The sequence below is a fragment of the Xenopus laevis genome, chromosome 8S (genome assembly GCF_017654675.1).
Source record: "Xenopus laevis strain J_2021 chromosome 8S, Xenopus_laevis_v10.1, whole genome shotgun sequence".
NCBI lineage: Eukaryota > Metazoa > Chordata > Amphibia > Anura > Pipidae > Xenopus > Xenopus laevis.
This window is the reverse complement of record NC_054386.1, coordinates 94876802-94897803: the sequence shown is the minus strand read 5'-3', so window position 1 is coordinate 94897803 and position 21002 is coordinate 94876802. Positions and strand designations below refer to the sequence as shown.

Genomic DNA, 21002 nt, shown 5'->3' with positions numbered 1-21002 from the left:
GTGAGCTTTATTGTGTCCTTTTTTGATTCTTTTTTTACACCACAATGCCACTCAACCCAACCCACTTTTTCTTCTTATTTGTCTACAACAGGTCGTATTCTGGACTTAAAGACCGGTACAGTAAAGAAAGAAGGGCAGCAGTCCTCCATGAGAATGTGCATGGGCTCTCGCAGATCATTCATCTGCAGAATGAGGTAAAGTTGTGGTCCATATTTTTTCCCACACATATACATTTTTACATTTAGGGATGCACCAAATCCAGGATTCGGTTCGGGATTCGGCCTTTTTCAGAAGGATTCAGACGAATCCTGCCTGGACGAACCGAATATGAATCCTAATTTACATATGCAAATTAGGGGCGGGAGGGAAATCACATGACTTTTTGTCACAAAACAAGCAAGTAAAAAATGTTTTCCCCTTCCCACCCCTAATTTGCATATGCAAATTAGGATTTGCTTCGGTATTCGGCAGAATCTTTCACGAAGGATTCGGGGGTGTCGGCCGAATCCAAAAAAGTGGATTCGGTGCATCCCAAGTAACATTGTAAGTAATTTTGAAAAAAGACGCAAAGTTCCTTTTATCATCGAAGCGATTCGCTCCATTCCTAAGAGTTTCCTTAGCCCAGGGATCCCCAACCTTTTGAACCCGTGAGCAACATTCAGAAGTAAAAGGAGTTGGGGAGCAACACTACCATGAAAAATGTTCTTGGGGTGCCAAATAAGTGCTGTGATTGGCCATTTAGTAGCCCCTATGTGGATTGTCAACCGACATTGAGACTCTGTATGGCAGTGAACCTAGTTTTTATGCAACCAAAAGTTTCCTCCAAGCCTGGAATTCAAAAATAAGCACCTACTTTGAGGCCACTGGGAGCAACATCCAAGGGGTTGGAGAGCAACATGTTGCTCACGAGCTACTGGTTGGGGACCACTGCCTTAGCCATTCAAAAAAGAATGTTCTTTCTCATAGAACAGGGATCCCCAACCTTTTGAACCCGTGAGCCATATTCAGAAGTAAAAGGAGTTGGGCAGCAACACAAGCATGAAAAATGTTCTTGGGGTGCCAGATAAGTGCTGTGATTGGTCATTTGGTAGCCCCTATGTGGATTGTCAAGCAACATTAAGACTGTTTGGCAGTACATCTGGTTTTTATACAACCAAAACTTGCCTCCAAGTCTGGAATTAAAAAATAATCTCCTGCTTTGATGCCACTGGGAGCAACATGCAAGGGGTTGGAGAGCAACATGTTGCTCATGAGCTACTGGTTGAGGATCACTGTCTTAGCAGCAATGCTGTTAGCCCATGGAGTTTCCTTCAGCAGAGGTATCCGGTCATTGCTATCCTGTTACCTTCCCATTGTTTTGTTGAGAGGCTGCTGGGGGGGGGGTAAAGGGAGGAAGTGAAATCACTCAACCTTGCAGTGCAGTAGTAAAGAATGACTAAAATTTATCAAGAGTCACATGGCTGTGGGCACCTGGTAAAAAAAAAAATAATTTCATTGCAGAATTCTACTCCATCAGCACTATTGACTGATTTGTTTTGGGAAAAAAAGGCTACATTTTAAGTGTGATGTGGGCCTGAGTATGCTTCTGATATTTATTTGGTACTTATTATTTTTTTTTTTTTTTTTAAATTGAATAATTTTTTTAATTAATTGAAGTTTGAACTGGTACAGACAGGCATTTCTCAGCTCCTTTGTGTTTTTGTTTACAGGTGTGGAAATGCAGTAATTGAATCCTCCTCCATGAACCGACTTAGCTTCATGAGAAACCGGTGCAGGTATGATTTAAGGGGTTATTTACTAAACTCCGAATGCAAAAATCACAAAAAATGTTGTGATTTTTTCTATTAATAAAATCGGACTTTTAAATATTACGAATTTTTTAGAATATATTATACCCTGAGGATGGAAACGTTTGAATCAGAAAATCCGGCATCTCAGATCTGTTGAGGTTGCATATAAGTCAATGGAAGAAGTCCCAATGATCTTTTGATATGGGTTCCGTGCAATACCCTGTTTTAGGCAAAAATCTGAGTTTTTCGGGGGAAAATATGAAAAAATCTTGAAAATCTGATTTTTTTTCCTTAAAGTGAATTTTAGGGAAAATGTAATAATAAATAAGCATTAAAAACCCGAGCAGATTTGATAGGCGTTTGTAGCAGAAAATATTGTGATAAGTTCGGACTTTAAAGGGGACCCGTCACCCAAACAAAATTATTCCAAATCCTATTTTATCATGTTAGTCAAGCAAAATGAACTTTAATTACACTGTATAAATTATTTGAATATTGTTTCCATCAGTCTGGGAACTCATAATTATAGCAACCAGGAAGGAGCCATTTTGTGGAACTTGTTATTAAGAGAAGCCTTGTATCATCTCAGAATCTTGTTTGTGCACCAGGGGACAGGGACCCAATGTCCATCCCCATGCCCTGGTTACACAATTAAATCGTTAAGAGAGCTGGGGGAATGCAGGGAGAGCAGTGACATCTAGAAAGTGCTGAATGGAAAGTGAAAGTAATTGTCTGCCCCGCCTCTATCCCACTGGCATAGAGGAGGGGCAGACAATATTTGATTGACAGCTGAGATGTTTAAATGCGTTTACAACAGCTATGAATGCTTTAATAAAAAAAAGAAATTGGATTTCATATTTAATTTAAAAAGGACTTTTATTATACAGAATTTTATGTCTGGGTGACGGGTCCACTTTAAAGTGTTTTAGGCTATTGCACATGAAGCCTCTTGATCTGTGCTATAATTGGGCCAAAAAAAGCTGCTGCATTTAAAGAAAGAAAGTCCAAATGTAAAGCCAATAAGTTTATAGTCTCACCAGTAGTATGTGGGGTCCTGCTGCTCATGCCCCAGACCTACAGCTCCAGGTGGAGGTATCCAATCAAAGGAGAAAATGGCAGGCACTCCCACAAACAGGCTTGTAATAAACTGCGAAATTTATTATAGACTACAAAGAGAGTTAATACATAGACTTACACTTAATCATAGGCTGAACAAAAAACATACTGGTAAACCAGATATATACCCCAAACCCAGCAATCACAGAATACATTAATCAGCCAATAGAATAGAATGGAATAGTATAGAAGAGGGCAGGGGCATTAAAAACAAAAACAGTTGCTGTCTTGTTCACGGAATTTTTCTAATCTACATGGTGGAGGGCCGATAATGGAAGCCAGTGTTAGACACTCCCTGTTTTTAGACCACACCCACTTTAAACCACACCCATGTTACCGCAAGACCATGTCTTGCTGTTACAGGTATGGGGGGGCAGTATAATGGATGGCTACTGGCACAGGTATGGGGGGCAGTATGATGGATGGCTGCTGGGCTTGCTGGTACAGGTATGGAGGGGCAGTATAATGGATGGCTACTGGCACAGGTATGGGGGGCAGTATGATGGATGGCTACTGGCACAGGTATGGGGGGGCAGTATGATGGATGGCTGCTGGGCTTGCTGGTACAGGTACGGAGGGGCAGTATGATGGATGGCTGCTGGGCTTGCTGGTACAGGTACGGAGGGGCAGTATGATGGATGGCCGCTGGCACAGGTACAGGGGGCCTGTATTATGGATGTCTGCTGGACTTGCTGGTACAGGGGGCAGTAATATAAATGAATAAGTACATTTTCTTGCTTTCTTTTTTAAAAACCATCATGGTAAGGATGGAAATGGTAATGCAGGACAGGGGGCACTGATTGAAGCTCTTGCCTAGGGTGCCAAACTACCTTGGCCTGGCACCGGCAAGGATGTCACTCATGTGAAAAAAGTTAAATCATATTAAGACATACCCTTAAATCCATATGCCTCCTCCTCCCCTGTGTATAATACAGTACCCCAGCATATGATTAAACACCTTAGGGGCCCCTAACAATAATTTTGAAATGCTAACAAACCCCCAGAACAAATACCAGACTTACGTTCCATAGGGTATGGCAGAGTATGGCAAACACAGGGTGCAAAGAACAGACAAAGTATGGCAAACACAGGGAGTATAGGGAAGGCAGAACAGAGCAGGAGACAAGGAAAGCTCTCAGTCTAATATGTACTACATACAGTGACACAGTGCTGGTGCCCCATTAGCATTTTGTATAAAGTGTGAACAGGTGAACAATGTGGCAGTTTCAGTGTGGGTCTCAGGTAGAACAGTACAGGCTTTAGGATATAAACAATAGAGGTGTCACAAGTGTGAACAATAAAGGGGGATCAGAGGTGTGAACAAAACAGGGGATTAGTCTGAATTTGAGGTTTAAACAATGAAGTTGGACAGCCCTGATATAGCTTGTCAGCTTTGTTCCTAATGGCAGCTCAAGGTTTCCAGTCCGTATCCAAGGCCATGCCTACAGGGTGGTTTCTTGCAAGTGGATAACAAGACAAAGACTTTGAGGGCTTTGGGAGAAGATGGGAATAGCTATAGGACCAAAAATACAAACAATGGCTTTCAGCGTAGGACAGAGCCCCCCCCCAGCAAGCTAATAATGCCTTTATTTAACCATAGACTTAACCATTCATAATGATGTATCTCCTGGGAAATGTAAAATAAACGGCGTGCCTTTAATTGAGATTCAAATATTTTCGATCATACATTTATTATAATTTTTATATCCTAGAAATGGTTTGGGTCCATCTAAAGATGGAGAGCCACAGTTTGTGGTAGTGCACTGCACCGGATACATCAAAGCCTGGCCTCCAGCAGGTAAGCAATCCGACGTTATTTATTTATGTATTTGTTTATAATACACAAAAGCCATGAATATCCTGTAAATTATATCCTTATAAACGGTGAGTAGTGATGTCATCAGTTATAAACGGTGAGTAGTGATGTCATTTCTGTCACATGACTCACTAAAATTTGTGTATTATAATAAATAAAGTACCCCCAGTTGTAAAATATGAGGATATTAGAAGTTACCTCGGAGTTTCATGACCTGTATAAAAACACTCGGCCTTCGGCCTCGTGTTTTTATATGGTCATGAAACTCCTCGATAACTAATAATATCCTTATATTTTACAAGAGGGGGTACTTTATTCACTATATAATCTACAGTCTGGTCATTTCCCTATGGGACCAGACTGTAAATTATATCCTTATAAACGGCGCGTTCTTCCGTCAGAACGCGCCGTTTATATGCTTAAAGAGACAGCACTTGCAGCTGCTGCTCTCTCCCCTACCCTTGTTTCCCACCATTTTGGCTTTCAAGCGCAACATTTCTTTGCTTCCCCCACCTGACACGATCCACCTGTTTCACTCCCTCACATGTAACTGCTTCTTTTTCCTTCCTGTCACGTCTCACGTCTTCCTCTCATGACTCCTGCAGTTGCCTCCCTGCCGGTGTTGCTCCCTTACTCACGCGATTCCTCTCCATGCTCGCTCCCTCCTCCCATCCATCAAATCTCGGCTCCCCCTCCTGTCCACTATCGCAAGATTTGCTGCCCCCTCCCATTCAAAATCTCAAATTTCGCTCCCAGCTCTATGTCGCTCCCTCCTCCTTCCCTGGCCTCCTCCCCCATCTCTAATGCAGTTGAATGACCACGCAGAGCAGGGTCCTGCAAAAGAATCTGAACAAGCAAAAGAAATACAGGTACTAAAAGGGATACAGGGAAAGAAAGAATATAAAAAACAACAAGGAGGGACAACAGCAAAAAAAGTATTGCATTTTGTAAAAAGCAAAGACTGGAAGTAAAAACTGAACTGAACTCAGAAACTGTAGATTATAATGGATAATGTACCCCCTACTTAAAATTTATAGAGATATTATTAGCACCTCGGAGTTATGTGACCTTTATAAAAGCACTCGGCCTGCGGCTCGTGCTTTTATATGGTCACATAACTCCTCGGTGACTTATAATATCTTTATAAATTACAGTAGGGGGTACATTATCCACTATACATTGCTCTGTCAGTAGCATTAAAGGAAAACTATACCCCTAAAATGAATATCTAAGCAACAGTTTATATCAAATTAAGTGACATATTAAAGAATCCTACCAAACTGGCATATATACTGTATGAAAGTACATATTGCCCTTTTACATCTCTTGCCTTGGACCACCATTTCTTGGTGGTCTCAGAGATCACCTGACCCGAAATACTACAACTCTTAAGTGTAACAGGAAGAAGTGTGGAAGGAAAAGACAGAACTATGTCTGTTAATTGGCTCATGTGACCTAACATGTATGGTTTGTTTGTGTGCACAGTGAATCCTACGATCCCAGAGGGTGGCCCTTTTTTTTTTTTTTTTTTTTTTTAAATGGCAATTTTCTATATGTGATTACCAAATGGCACATACTACTTAAAAATTATATTATTATGAAAATGGTTTATTTACATGAAGCAGGGTTTTACACATGAGCTGTTTTAGTAAATATCTTTTTATAGAGACCTACATTGTTTGGGGGGTATAGTTTTCCTTAAGTGAATAGAATGACTCCAGTATGTCAGTACACTCATCTGTGCAACTTCAATACAATTTAGTTAAATGTCCACAAATGTCTTTTGTATGTATTGGTCCCTCTCATTAATATGTGCATATAACAGAGTATAGCTGCTAATTTGTTCTTTTATATTTGCCTTTAAAGAAATTGTAACAGTAACGTGTCCAGCACAAAGTTTACTATTTGCAATGTTTTATTAAAACATACCATGCTATAAAACTCTGCTTCCAGTCTACTAAATAAGGCGATGGGGCGACAGTCACTCTGCGAGATCCATCATGCGGCCTGAACTCAACATCCTCTCTTAGGGCAGAGACACATTCTGGGAGATTAGTCACCCGTTGACTCTTCCTCGGGGCGACTAATCTCCTCAAACTGCCTCCTCTGCCTTCTCGCCGGCTAGAATCTAAATCACCGTCAGGATGGCATTCAGAGCGCTTCATTTTCCAAGTTGCCCGAAGTTTCCTTTGTGAGGCAACTTCGGAAAACTAAGTACTCCAAGTACCATCCTGCCGGCGATTTACATCCTAGCCGATGGGGAGGCAGTTGGGGAGATTAGTTGCCCGAAGAAGAAGAAGAAGAGATTGGTTGCCGGGCGACTAATCTCCCCGAATTCAATTTGAAAATAAAAGAAACAGACCAGGAACAGGCAGTACTTTAGTCTGCAAACACCCTTTAATGGTGTATTTTCACTCACGACATGTTTCGGGAGCCGAAACATGTCGTGAGTGAAAATACACCATTAAAGGGTGTTTGCAGACTAAAGTACTGCCTGTTCCTGGTCTGTTTCTTTTATTTTCAAATTGAATGCTTATCACATGATGGATGGTGTGTGTTGAAACAGCAGGTCTACACGTATCTGATTTCGTTCGCTCATCTTGTTCTGAATATTTAATCTCCCCGAATCTCAGTGTGGGTCTCTACCGTTAGCCTGGACTCTGCTCAAACGGCAAGTCAATTGTTAAGTTGATACGGCACGGCCTTCGCTGCCCACGCACACCCTCTCCAAGTTCTTAAATTAAATGAAGACGGAGATAAATTACAAAGCAGCTGAGATAATGCTCCATACAGCAGTAACAATGAACTTTTTGTCAGAAGTCAGACTAGGAGGAGATGTCGAGTGCTGCATGTTGGATCTTGCAGTGTGAATGTCGCCTTATTTCAGTAGACCTGAAGCTCAGTTATATTGAGGTATTTTTAATAAAGCATTGAATATAGTAAACTTTGTGCAGGCTACAGCTTTTATTAGTGCAGGGTAGAATGGATTTTTTTTACTTAAAGGAAAACTATACCCCCCGAACAATATAGGTCTCTATAAAATATATTGCATGAAGCAGCTCATATGTAAAACCCTGCTTCATGTAAATAAACCATTTTCATAATAAACATTTTAAGTAGTATGTGCCATTGGGTAATCAGAAATAGAAAATTGCCATTTAAAAAATAAAAAAAAAAGGCCCGCCCCCTAGGATCGTATGGTTCACGGTGCACACAAACATACATAAATGTACGGTCACATGAACCAATTAAAAGACAGAGTTCTCTATTTTGCTTCCAACACTTCTTCCTATTACAGTTAGAGCTGCAGTATTTCTGGTCAGGTGATCTCTTCCTGTTACAGTTAGAGCTGCAGTATTTCTGGTCAGGTGATCTCTTCCTGTTACAGTTAGAGTTGAAGTATTTCTGGTCAGGTGATCTCTTCCTGTTACAGTTAGAGTTGAAGTATTTCTGGTCAGGTGATCTCTTCCTGTTACAGTTAGAGCTGCAGTATTTCTGGTCAGGTGATCTCTGAGGCAGCACACAGACCATCACAAAATGGTGGTTCAAGGCAAAAGATAATTATATATGTCAGTTTGATAAGATTCTTTAATATGTCACTTAATATGATATAAACTATCTGTTGCTTAAATATTCATTTTGGTGGTAAAGTTTTCCTTTAATATTTTTTTAGTGTTACAGTTCCTTTAAGTGGTTAATAAATGGAAATTACGTTTTTCTTTTCGCTTAATCAGGTGTCACGTTACCAGACGATGATCCCGATGCAGGTCAAAGCAGCAAATTCTGTCTTGTGGCCATTGGCAGACTGCAGGTACGTTTTCGTTTTTGTTGCATGATCCTGACCTTCGCTGTACTCCGCTGTACTCCAGAACTGGTTGCTTCTACACATTAAAGGAGAACTAAACCCAAAAGATGATTATGCCTAAAAATGTCATATTTTATATATTGAACTTATTGCACCAGCCTAAAGGTTGAGCATCTCATCTCTCCTATTCATATTCCAGTCTCTCATTCAAATCAATGCAGGGTTGCTAGGGTAATTTGGACCCTGGCAACCAGATTGCAGACAATGAAAATGGGAGAGCTGCTGAATAAAACACTTAATGGAACAGTAACACCAAAAAATGAATTTGTTTAAAAGTAATGAAAAAATCATGCACTGTTGCGCTGCACTGGTAAAACTGGTGTGTTTGCCACCATTCAAGCACAGGATACACAGTAGATAACAAACAAGTACTACTATAGTTTATAAAAACAAACTGCTGTGTAGCCATGAGGACACCCATTCAAGCACAGGATACACAGTAGATAACAGATAAGTACTACTATAGTTTATACAAACAAGCTACTGTGTAGCCATGGGGGCAGCCATTTAAGCCCAGGATACACAGTAGATAACCGATAAGTACTACTATAGTTTATATAAACAAGCTGCTGTGTAGCCATGGGGGCAGCCATTCAAGCACAGGATACACAGTAGATAACAGATAAGTACTACTATAGTTTATATAAACAAACTGCTATATAGCTAAGGGGCAGCCATTCAAGCACAGGATACACGGTAGATAACAGATAAGTACTACTATAGTTTATATAAACAAGCTGCAGCTTGTGTAGCAATGGTGGAAATTGAAAAAAGGCTATATGGCACAGGTTAAATAGTGGATAACAGATAACATCATTATGTTCTACAGAGCTTATCTGCTGTGTAACCTGAGCCTTTTCTCCTTTGAATGGATGCCCCTATTTTTACACAGCAGCTTATTTAAATAAACCAACGTATTTTTTTTGAGCAAACGCAGCAGTTTTACCAGTGCAGGGCAACACTGCATTATATTGTTATTATTACTTAAAAACATTAATTTTTGGATGTTACTGTCCCTTTAATAACTCAAATAAAAAATGAAAAGCAAGTGCAAATTGTCTCAAAATATCACTCTCTACGTCATACTGAAAGTTAATTTAAAGGTGAACAACCCCTTAAAATGTGCCTTTTGAAACAAATCAGATTCCCGTTCCAGATGCAGAGAGTTGTACATGTCTACATTTAGCAGGGAGACTCCACAAAACACCAGCATCTGGGGAATATCCATGATAATCACTGTATGTTCTCATATTATGCATTGATTTTATCTAACAACATGTTTGTTTTTTCTTTAAAGGTGACAAGTTCTCCAACCTGCACAGACATGAACACTGTCTGCCAGCCTATAGAGTTCATTTCCCGGCACAGTGTTGATGGCTTGTTCACTTTTGTGGATCACAGATGCACTGCTACAGTTGGATACCAGCCACAGGTTAGGATGCTTCGACCCTGAATTCCTGTGGATGGGCTACCTCATTACTTTCTGATCTCTTTTCATTATAACAGACCCACCCTAAAGATTTCTTATTTGCTTTTACTATCTTTAGGAGCTCCTTGGAAAGGATATTGTGGAGTTTGCCCACCCTGAAGACCAGCAGCTGCTTAGGGACAGTTTCCAACAGGTAACATGTAGATCTAAAGATATATATTTATATTAAGAGGTGTGGATGGAGGTGTGGATAGACGGATATAGATATTAGAGATAAAAAGAAAATCATTTAAACATTTGTATTATTTTGATAAAAGCTCCTTGGGTGAGAAACAACACTCAAAACTGCCTCATTATCTAAAAGTTCACTCTTTTTCAAGCTATATTCAGCTGTAAGAAGCTCCATTGTGAGTTTTCACATTTTTCAAATACAGGGAATTGCAACTTCCTACTGAAATGAATGGTGGGGGCCATTCTGAGTCTGCCTTTTTTAAGCCATTTTCATCCTAGGTCTTCAGTTAAGGGCGGTGAGGGCTACAGCCTTCAACAACAAAAGCTGTTCTTAAGCTCAGTTTTTACTTATTGTCTACTGAAGTCTAAAGTTTTGTGACTACCATCTCTACCTCCTCTTCTTCCAGGTGGTGAAATTAAAGGGTCAGGTCCTGTCCGTCATGTTCCGGTTTCGCTCCAAAACAAGAGAGTGGCTTCTGATGAGAACCAGCTCCTTTACCTTCCAGAATCCATACTCTGATGAGATTGAGTATATCATCTGTACCAACACTAATGTGAAGTATGTAGGATGAATTTTCTACTCTGCATTTCATATTTTTTAGCATTATTGCTGCCCCATTATCTGTCCTTTCCTACCTACCCTATATAGACTGGACAAAAATGTTCATCCACTGGCATAGTTCTTCCAAAACAAATAATTAATTTATGTTACAAGATAAAATTGCAGAAAATTACCCCTCCCCCAATATAAAATGCCTTATCGGGAAACTGTTGATTAAAAGATACATTTAGAGAAAGTAGTGCTAACTATTGTGTCGCTTATTTCAGAAACTCCAATCAGGAACCTCGCCCTGCCTTGGCCAGTACAATACAGAGGCCTCCCCTTGGTCCGAGCATCAACCACCCCATGGATATGGGGCCAACTCAGCTTCCAGGGAGGTAAAGATTACTTGGAAAAAAAAACTCAATGCCTTTACTCTTCCCAGGATCTCTCAGCACAATGTTATAGAACATTACTTAGAACTAATACAAACCCAAGACTGGCCTGTTCTGCTATATATCAACCTTCTCAGTCCTAGAATAGACACTTAATCAATATTAAAATCTCTTAAGCAGTAAGCATAGAGAGCATTGATGTAAACAGATATTTACAAATCCAGTCTGGATAAGTTTCTTATTAAACAAATTCTGATGTTCTACATAACGAAAAAAAAAACCAAGACACTTTTAACTTTAAATTCGTAAAGTCTTTATTAAGAAATAACTTACTGATTCTCCACTTGCGCTCCTCTTCGGAAACAGCGACAGGGAGACGATCCATCGCGCGGCACTCGATTTCTCCTCCCTGCCTAGAAGAGGGGATAGCCAGGGTGGAGAAATCGAGCACCGCACGATGGATCGTCACCCTGTCAACGAGCGCAAGTGGAGAATCGGTAAGTTATTTCTTAATAAAGACTTTACGAATTTAAAGTTAAAAGTGTCTTGGTTTTTTTTTTTTCCGTAAAGTACTTTAAAGGAACAGTAACCCAAAAACACCAAAAAAAGAAAGTGTTTAAAAGGAATGACAATATAATTTACTGTTGCCCTGCATTGGGAAACGGGTGTATCTGCTTTGGAAACACAACTATAGTTTATATAAACAAGTCTACTGTTGATCTTAAATTCTGCCGTCTCTGGGAAACTAAGCCCTAGCAACCTGATAGCATTTGAAATTCCAAGTCTTTACACTGACGCAAGCAAAATGTGAATATTTGAAAAAAAAAAAAATGATGAAGAATGATTGCAAATTTTCTAAGACTACTGATAGCTGTCACACTATCCCGTCTCTCACTCATCCATAGCTTTTTTTTTAATGCATGAAAGCAATGTTTTCCAGATTTGCATAATATTACACTTTATTTTAGACATTTGCAGCTATAATAATATTGAAAACACAAGATGTTTATTTTCTTTATTGAATATTTAGGCAGCAGCAGCCACAGGCACCTCCTCAAGCAGATGTTGTGTCCAACAGAGAGGGCTTGGGCTCCTATAACCACACACAGGTCAGTGTGTCTTTCTCCCATTATCCTGTGTTGTTATGGTGTAAAGACAAAGATTTAGCTGCTTCTACTTCCCATGCCTTTTTATATAACTGTAGTTTACTCACTTTCTCTATCTGGTGCCTGATATATGTAACAGAAGGCTTAGGGATGGTGTCTTATTATAGGTTTCATTTAGTTATGGGCTACAGTATATATGTGCTAAATGGTATCTCTTGTTACAACCTGGGGAGATTATTTCTAAAGCAGATAAAAAAAATAAATGATATTCTGTGATCGCCAGTGGTTTGGAGACAAACCCATTGTTCGGCCAATAATGCTAGAAAGAAAATATTGTATATTAAATTGTTTTCATATGACCGTATCTACGTATGTGCTGGTTAAACATATATAATTCGATTTTTAAAAAATATTATTTAGCATACAGGCATAGGATTCGTTATCCATAAACACATTATCCAGAAAGCTCTGAATTACTCAATGTAACTGAATGTGTCTCAGTGGGACCTGGATTTTACTATTGAGTGCTGTTCTTAGATCTACCAGGCAGCTGTTATCTTGTGTTAGGGAGCTGCTATCTGGTTACCTTCCCATTGTTCTTTTGTTTGGCTGCTGGGAGGGAAAGGGAGGGGGTGATATCACTCCAACTTGCAGTACAGCAGTAAAGAGTGACTGAAGTTTATCAGAGCACAAGTCACATGACTGGGGGCAGCTGGGAAACTGACAATATGTCTAGCCCCATGTCAGATTTCAAAATTAAATATAAAAAAATCTGTTTGCTCTTTTGAGAAATGGATTTCAGTGCAGAATTCTGATGGAGCAGCACTATTAACTGATGCTTTTTGATTCTTTTTCTGATGACAATATCCCTTTAAACACCCCTTGACCAAATGCAGGTCCCAGTGCAGCCCATAGGCTCAGCTGTTCCTGATCACAGCAAACCATTGGAGAAAACAGAGAGCATTTATGGACAGGACAGAGACCCCAGATTTGTGGAGATCTACAGCAACATCAACTCAGGTGGGCAAAAAGGGCCTCATTTCTCATTTTCTATTTTTGGATATTGCCTTTTTTATCTTTTTCAGCGGACAAGGAAAAAATTATGTAAAATCCGTGAAAATGTAAATTTAGGGACATCTGTTAACTTTTTCTTCAAGCACTGAAAGTATATAAGCACAGGAGTCCGTTTTACTTTGAGAAACAATGTTTACTGTGTTAATAACAATTGCAGCGTTAATGTTACACTATGGGGGGCAAGTGCAAGTCGCTCTGTCAGTCACATACACAACCTAAAGCAATAAGTGATTGGTGCAGGACTGTATAAGGGGCAGACTTATTGCAATTGACCATTTACAGGTAGAACCATGGCAAAATATACATCTGGTTAGTATTTTAAACCTCGTTATTTCACAAATAACATTCATAGAGGAAAAAAAAAACAGTTTTTGGGAACATCCGGACAAAATTGTGATATAAAATCCAGGAAAATATGACTTAAAATCAGGGAAATGCACCCATTGAAATGCATTATAAATTGGTGGGACCACAAATAAAAAATGTAAAATGCTGGAAAACTTAAAAACAGGGGACTTAAAATCGAGTTTTGCTGTACTTTGATTTTGTGTGGAAAACTTCTTTGTTCATAATATATGCAACTTCCCCTATTGCAGATCAGAACAAATCAATAAACCCCAGTGTTGTCTCTGGCAACCAGCAGCTCTTCCAGCAATCTGGCACTTTTACATCTGCGCCTCGCCCTGTAGAGACTTTCAGGTAATATAAATGCAAATAAATAAAATACATGTACCGTGTACTGCTGTACAGTAAGTAAAATCACTGCTATAAATGTACAGAAAGGGGGGACTTCAGCCTTCTGCCCATCTTTATATGCTTTAACTATTGAGTTGAGATGAGCGAATTTATTCACCAGCCATGGATTCAGAATTTCGCCATGTACGAATTTTTTCGCGATAATTTGCTGCAAAAAAACGCCCACTGACTTAAATGCATTTGGAGAAAAAAGTTGCGATGAGAAAAAAACGCCCACTGACTAATGCATTTGGAGAAAAAAGTCACAATAAAAAAAAAGCCCATTGCCTTAATGCATTAGGACAAAAAAAGTCGCCATAAGAAAAAACGCCCATTGACTTTAATGCATTAGGACAAAAAGTCTCCATAAGAAAAAATGCCCATTGATTTAATGTATTAGGACAAAAAAGTCTCCATACGAAAAAATGCCCATTGATTTAAAGCATTAGGACAAAAAGTTGCCATAAGAAAAAACGCCCATTGACTTTAATGCATTAGGACAAAAAGTCTCCATAAGAAAAAATGCCCATTGATTTAATGCATTAGGACAAAAAGTTGCCATAAGAAAAAACGCCCATTGACTTTAATGCATTAGGACAAAAAAGTCGCCATAAGAAAAAACGCTAGAATGTAAATCGCCGGCAAAACGGCACTCTAAGCACTTTGTTTTCCGAAGTTTCCAAGAAGAATTGTCACACGAGTAAAATGCCCTTTGACTTCAATGCGTTTCGTGAAAGTTCCGTGAAATCTTTCCGCAGTGTCGCAAATTTTCCGATAAAGCAAAACAGGACAGATTCGCTCATCGCTGCTCTTGAGCCTTAGTTTCTGTTCAGAGCGCCATCTAGTGAACTGAATAGTAATTGCTGGAAAACAACTGCTCTATCCTGCATTAGCCTGGGACTCCCCCTAAGTGATGTTGCACAGGTCCTATCTGTTGAGTCCTTGTTGTAACTACTCCTGCTGTGACTCTTCTTTCCACAATGAGGATTCCCCACCCATTACTACAACTGTGCTGTTGGGCGTCTTCCATTGTGTCTGCAGCCGTCCTTACTCTGACTAGTCGCTTGGAATCAGATAGCAATGGTATTATTGCCCTTATTGCTCAGCGTTGTTTTCTTACATCACTGCTTTTATGTGGGAGTCACGTGATCATGATGTGGGAAGATCACATGTCTGTGTTGTCATATTTACCAATCTTATTTATTTTAAAGGAGTGGTGGGATGGTGCCTCAGCCTAGTATCATCCAACAACCTGTATCCACAGGGCAGATGTTGGCCCAGATTTCCCGCCATACCAGTCCCACACAGGTCACAGGGACCAATTGGAGCTCTGGCACTCGTCCGTCCTTCACTGCCCAGGTACTGATGTTTTTCTCACATATTGTTGTCCCTTAACTGGAGCACCTTCACGTGCATCACCTGCTATCATTCTACACACATTAACTTAGGATGTTTATTTATAGCAGGTACCAACACAAACACCAAAGACTCAGGCATCACAGTTTGGGACGGGCAACTTCCAGGCAACCCCTTCCAACTTCAGCCATTTGTCATCACAGAGCTCCGCCTCCACTCCCGCAGGAGCATCATATTCCAGCATGAACAGCCGGACAAACAACTTTGGTATAATTGCAGTTTCCCTGATTCCAACATACACAAACCATAAAATCTATGTCTGCTAGTTTGAGACAGGATGGGTGTTTGCCGTTCTGAAGCAACACTTCTGTATCTCACTGCTGTTTGACTTCTGTCTGCAGAGTCTTCAGCATTACATTGTATGATTACCTGAGATCACTATCATCAGCCTTCCCCCCTATCTGTCTTAGGTCTGACCTCTAAGTACCAGGACGAGGGGTCTTGATCTTTAATTTATATTAATAGTCCTGAGTACCAGCCATTGCCCATCATGGAATAGGGTGTTCTCATTATTCTATTGTTAATATCATTATTTTATTGCCAAGGGGAAATATCACGAAAATGAAAACTTAATATAAGCTTCATCATACAGAAATAAGAAACTTTCTAAATACTCATCCAGGATTCTGTTCGGGATTCTGCCTTTTTCAGCAGGATTCCGATTCGGCCGTACTGAATCCTAATTTGCATATGCAAATTAGGAACGGGGAGGAAAATCGTGACTTTTTTGTCACAAAACAAGGAAGTAAAAAATGTTTTCCCCTTCCTATTCCTAATTTGCATATGTAAATTAGGGACAGGGAGGGAAATTACGTGACATTTTTTACTTCCTTGTTTTGTGAGAAAAAGTTTCCCCTTTCCCACTCCTAATGATTTGGTTCGGTATTGGGCTGAATCTATCGCAAAGAATTCGGGGGTTCAGCCGAATCCAAAATAGTCGATTCGATGCATCCCTACTAAATACAATCAATTAAATAGTCTGCATCGTTTCTGAAATAATCAAGTTTATCTTCACTATTCCTCTCTCAGCATCTGTTTCTCTTCATTCTCTCTTCATGCAGCAGTTGGGTGTCAGATATTCATTGACAGTTAGATCCAATATATCTTATAGGGGGGTTTCCTATCCTAGCCAATGTATTAGAGCTCACTCAAGTAACTGATTCCAGTACAAACAAAACCTAACAAAATAACTGCCTTTTGCACAAATTCTGCATGTAGAGAGACATGATGTCTGGGGATTTTAATAGAGTGAGCTCTAATACATCTTCTAGGCAAAAAGAGCCCCCCTATAAGATATATTGGATCTAACTGCCAGTGAATATCTGACACCCAACTGCTGCATGAAGAGAGAATGAAGAGAAACAGATGCTGAGAGAGGAATAGTGAAGATAAACTTGATTATTTCAGAAACAGTACAGAATATTTAATTGATTGTATGTAGAAAGTTTCTTATTTCAGTATAATGAAGCTTATATTACATTTTCATTTTCTAGCTCGTTCCCCTTTAACCCCATTATCTTTGCAGCTGCAGAAGTTGCCCAACCAAGAGGCCAGTTCCAGACCCGGGCCGGTGATTCAGTCGGTGTTTGGCCTCCGTGGCAAAGCCAGCATCATGGACACAGCACAGCTGAATCTCATGTGTCTAACCAGACTGAGGTCTTCCCAGTAAGTATACCCAATCCTTGTTTTTATTGTTGTTTTTGCAGTGGTTAACAATCTTAACAAAGTAACAACAAAACATGACAAAAATAAAAAACATAGTGACACCGTGAGCAGTATTCTGTTTCAGGAAAATATAATGCTCAAAGATTTAACCTGGTATAATTGGGGGTTTGTTACAATTGTCAACAATAACCATTCAAATAATTTTAAACTGTAATACACAAACCTTGTATTATTATTTTTTTTTCAAAACACATCAGTTAATAGTGCTGCTCCAGCAGAATTCTGCATTGAAATCCGTTTCTCAAAAGAGCAAACAGATTTTTTTTTTATATTTAATTTTGAAATCTGACCTGGGGCTAGACATATTGTCAGTTTCCCAGCTGCCCCCAGTCATTTGACTTGTGCTCTGATAAACTTCAGTCACTCTTTACTGCTGTACTGCAAGTTGAGTGGTATCACCCCCCTCCCTTTCCCCCCAGCAGCCAAACAAAAGAACAATGGGAAGGTAACCAGATAACAGCTCCCTAACACAAGATCACAGGTAGATCTAAGAACAGCACTCAATAATAAAATCCAGGTCCCACTGAGACACATTCAAAATAATGCAAAAACCTTTAGTAATAAAAAAACTAAAAACAATTGCAAATTGTCTCAGAATATCACCCTCTACATCATACTAAAAGTTAACGGAAAGGTGAACAATCCCTTTAATGTGGAAGTCAGGTCTACTAGAGCTGCTTAAATTCAACCCGTGAAGCCATTTTACATTTCTATTTTTTTTTTTTACTTTACCTTCAGGATATGCTCTCCATGCTGGGAGACCAGACCTCAAGTTACAACAACGAGGAGTTTTCAGAGCTCAACATGTTCCAGTCATTTGCTGAGTAAAGTCGTAGTAGTGGATAGATCTCCTGGAAGGTTTCCTTAAGAGAATCCGTTCCGACTTTTGTCCACGAAGACTGCTATTTTGTCTGGCTCCTCCCAGAAGCACAAAGAAATGGAGAAAGCCTTTTGTGATTAAGGCTTAAAACAAAGCGAAGTACTTGAACCCAAAAGGGTGGAAGGATATTTACAGGGATACCACAGAACTGCCTTTTATCGAACAGCGAGAGGCTGAAAGAAGCCGATCTGCATAAACACCAGCTTTAAATTCATGTTGTTTCGCCGCTGCTTTATTTTTCTATAGCCTATAATGAGCAACATCCCATCGTGGCTGAAAACGTGATGAAATCCCATTCTAACCAATCACATTTCATCTTTTCTAAATGGCTAAAATAATGAGCAGGATTTGTTTATTATGGACCTCTCTTTCAGGGAAAACGTTTGCGTAAGATAATCAAAGTCAAAGCCGGTGCCTTCTGTAATGCCAGGAAACCCTTCAGCAAGTGATCCCAGCCTTCCCAAATAATTGCGAATGCTGTTGCATTTCTAAAAGCAAGGAATGGATCCAGGTCGGCTGTATGCACAATTACCCATGAGTCCATAATTTAGGTCCCGCTGAGATCATGTGACTACAGCTGCTTGACTTGCATGTGATCAGAGCTGCTCTGGGTTTTAAATAATTCTGTGGTCTCTTTTTAGCACTTACAGGCATGAGATTCAGAACCACCTATATCTCTGACCACAGGAGAAATTTAAAGGGGAACTCCACACAAACATAACTTAAGCTTTTTAAAGAGTAAACATAATTTCAAGCAACTTTGCAATGAATTAAAAAAATATGCAGACTTTCCATGATTTTTAATGGTTTGGAACAGTTCCCTAAGCCTAGCCCCCTGCTCTCCTGCTGATCTGTCTGGCTACTTTGCTGAGCTGACTGACTACTGTTACTTTAGGACATTGTCAGGAGAAATCCATGTCCTGTATGCGATCTCCAATGCTAGAGGAATGCAACGTTGCCTGCTTTTCCATTCACCGCTCCTCAAAGCAAATGTCACACCCGCTCATCCCTCCTCAAAGCAGACGTCACACACTGCTCTCCCTCCTCAGCTTCTGCTCCTCCCTCCTCAGCCATCCTACCTGGGTCCTTGCTCCTCACTCCTCCCTCCTCAGCCATCCATCCTGGGTCCTAGCTTCTCCCTTCCCAGCTGTCCGCTCTAGCTCGAATTTGATTGGTGCAATTAAAAAACCTAAACCGCCTATTGCCTAAAAGAAATGGCAGAACAAGTAACTTTAATTAGGGCGCAGGGCTAAATATGCGTACACTGAGGAGTGAGGAGCAACAGCTGATGGCTGAGGAGGGAGAAGCTATGACACCGGACGGATGGCTGAGAAGTAAGGAGCGTGGACCCAGGACGGATGGTTGAGGAGGGAGAAGGATGGAGTGAGGAGCAAGAGCTGAGGAGGGAGGTGTGACGTCAGCCTCAGAGTATGGATGAGTAAAAAAGCATGCCATGTTGCATTCCTCTTGCTTAGGACAGCGCATGCAGGACAACAATTTCCCCTGACCATGTCCTAAAATGTGTTCCGTATCAGCAGCCATCTCCAAACCCCACAATTCCCTGCACACGTGATTTCAATAAGGAAAGGAACATCACAGTGCAATGCATTGTGGGTTATGTAGTTCCTGCATGCTGTCTGTCAGTGTTTAGTCTCTCCTTCTCTGCCAGGATCTCAAATGATGCAGAAAGAGAAGAACTGTTAAAACAGCTGGATTTCAGCATAGAAAATGGCATTTATTCATACTTTCTGAACATACGGGTAACTGTGATGGATATATTAGGGATTTCTGTGTTATGTTTACCTCTTTATCAAATTTTGGTTCGGAAGCCTGAGTTCCCCTTTAAGTAATCTGGCTTTGTGGAGAAGCAACAGAATCAACGTGTGTGTTATACAGTGAAATCTATCTTGATTGAAAGACTTATTGTGACCTGGTTGTATGGGTATTTGCCGAAGTATAACGGAATTTACCATCTGCATTCTTAGAACAGGAAGTTGGCAACCCCCGTGGTGGCCCATCTGTTTTCCATTTTCCAGTATTCTGGCTGAGGATGCTGGGAGTCTTTGTTAAAGAGGTGCTAGAGAACTACAGGGTGAAGAAAGAAGACACTGAGCAATGATTTGGAGTTTCACAACCGTGATTGGCTGGCTGCTCCACCACTGAGCACTAAACCTTTTAGTATGAGAGAAACGAGTGACACTTATTGTACAGAACTGGAAGAAAGACAGGGATCCCATTGGGAGAATATTTCTGTTCAGAACCAAGTCCCCCAATTGAAACACAGATTGAATTATTTGCAACTTGTGGCCCTCCTGCCGTCTGTCTAGGTCTTCTCACTGCTGCCATTTGCAATAGCGCTGTAAGCTGGACACCCCCTGTTTTTTGTTTTTTTATGTAACCTGTTGCTATATATAATTATATCATTGTTTCCTATTGACTGGATAAATATGTATTTCACTTTTATATTTTTGCTACAGAGGCTTTCTTTTCTCTGCCTCCTTGTCTGCAGATCAACTGCTCTCATTTTGTCTTTTACTTCAATGCCCTTTTTGTGAAAATTGTTTTATGTGAATACAGTATGAAATAATATAATTTTATGATCTCTCTATGGCGCCTTGTTTTTTTTTTGTGATGATCCTTGGGTGGTTGATCCTGCAGCGGGTCAGGTACCCACAAAAACCTGCGGGTTGCGGGTAGAAGTTCCGTGTGCGGGTATAGACGTGGGTCGGCGGTTCAATATCGCGGGTCTTCTCAATGTCGATTTTTACTCCTTTTTTCCGATCACGCCTACTTCCAATGATGTCACTTCCTGTTTTACTCCTTTACCACCTGATCACGCCTACTTCCAATGATGTCACTTCCTGTTTTACTCCTTTACCCCTG

General features: G+C 40.2%; 1 protein-coding gene across 5 annotated transcripts in view; it reads left to right on the top strand.

The window, feature by feature from the left end:
• arnt.S (aryl hydrocarbon receptor nuclear translocator S homeolog) overlaps nt 1–20725 on the top strand; it is a 41558-nt gene extending 20833 nt beyond the window's left edge. For 2 of the 5 annotated variants that reach the window (XM_041574145.1, XM_041574147.1), the window contains 15 exons: nt 92–194; nt 1710–1775; nt 4619–4704; nt 8457–8533; nt 9885–10019; nt 10135–10209; nt 10655–10806; nt 11076–11186; nt 12214–12292; nt 13186–13309; nt 13960–14062; nt 15310–15457; nt 15562–15721; nt 17040–17179; nt 17978–20725. In XM_041574145.1, coding sequence (XP_041430079.1) covers nt 92–194; nt 1710–1775; nt 4619–4704; nt 8457–8533; nt 9885–10019; nt 10135–10209; nt 10655–10806; nt 11076–11186; nt 12214–12292; nt 13186–13309; nt 13960–14062; nt 15310–15457; nt 15562–15721; nt 17040–17179; nt 17978–18067 — 1649 coding nt within the window. In that variant the 3' untranslated portion in view covers nt 18068–20725. 5 annotated transcript variants of the gene reach the window in all.
• The last annotated feature ends 277 nt before the right edge of the window (nt 20726–21002 follow it).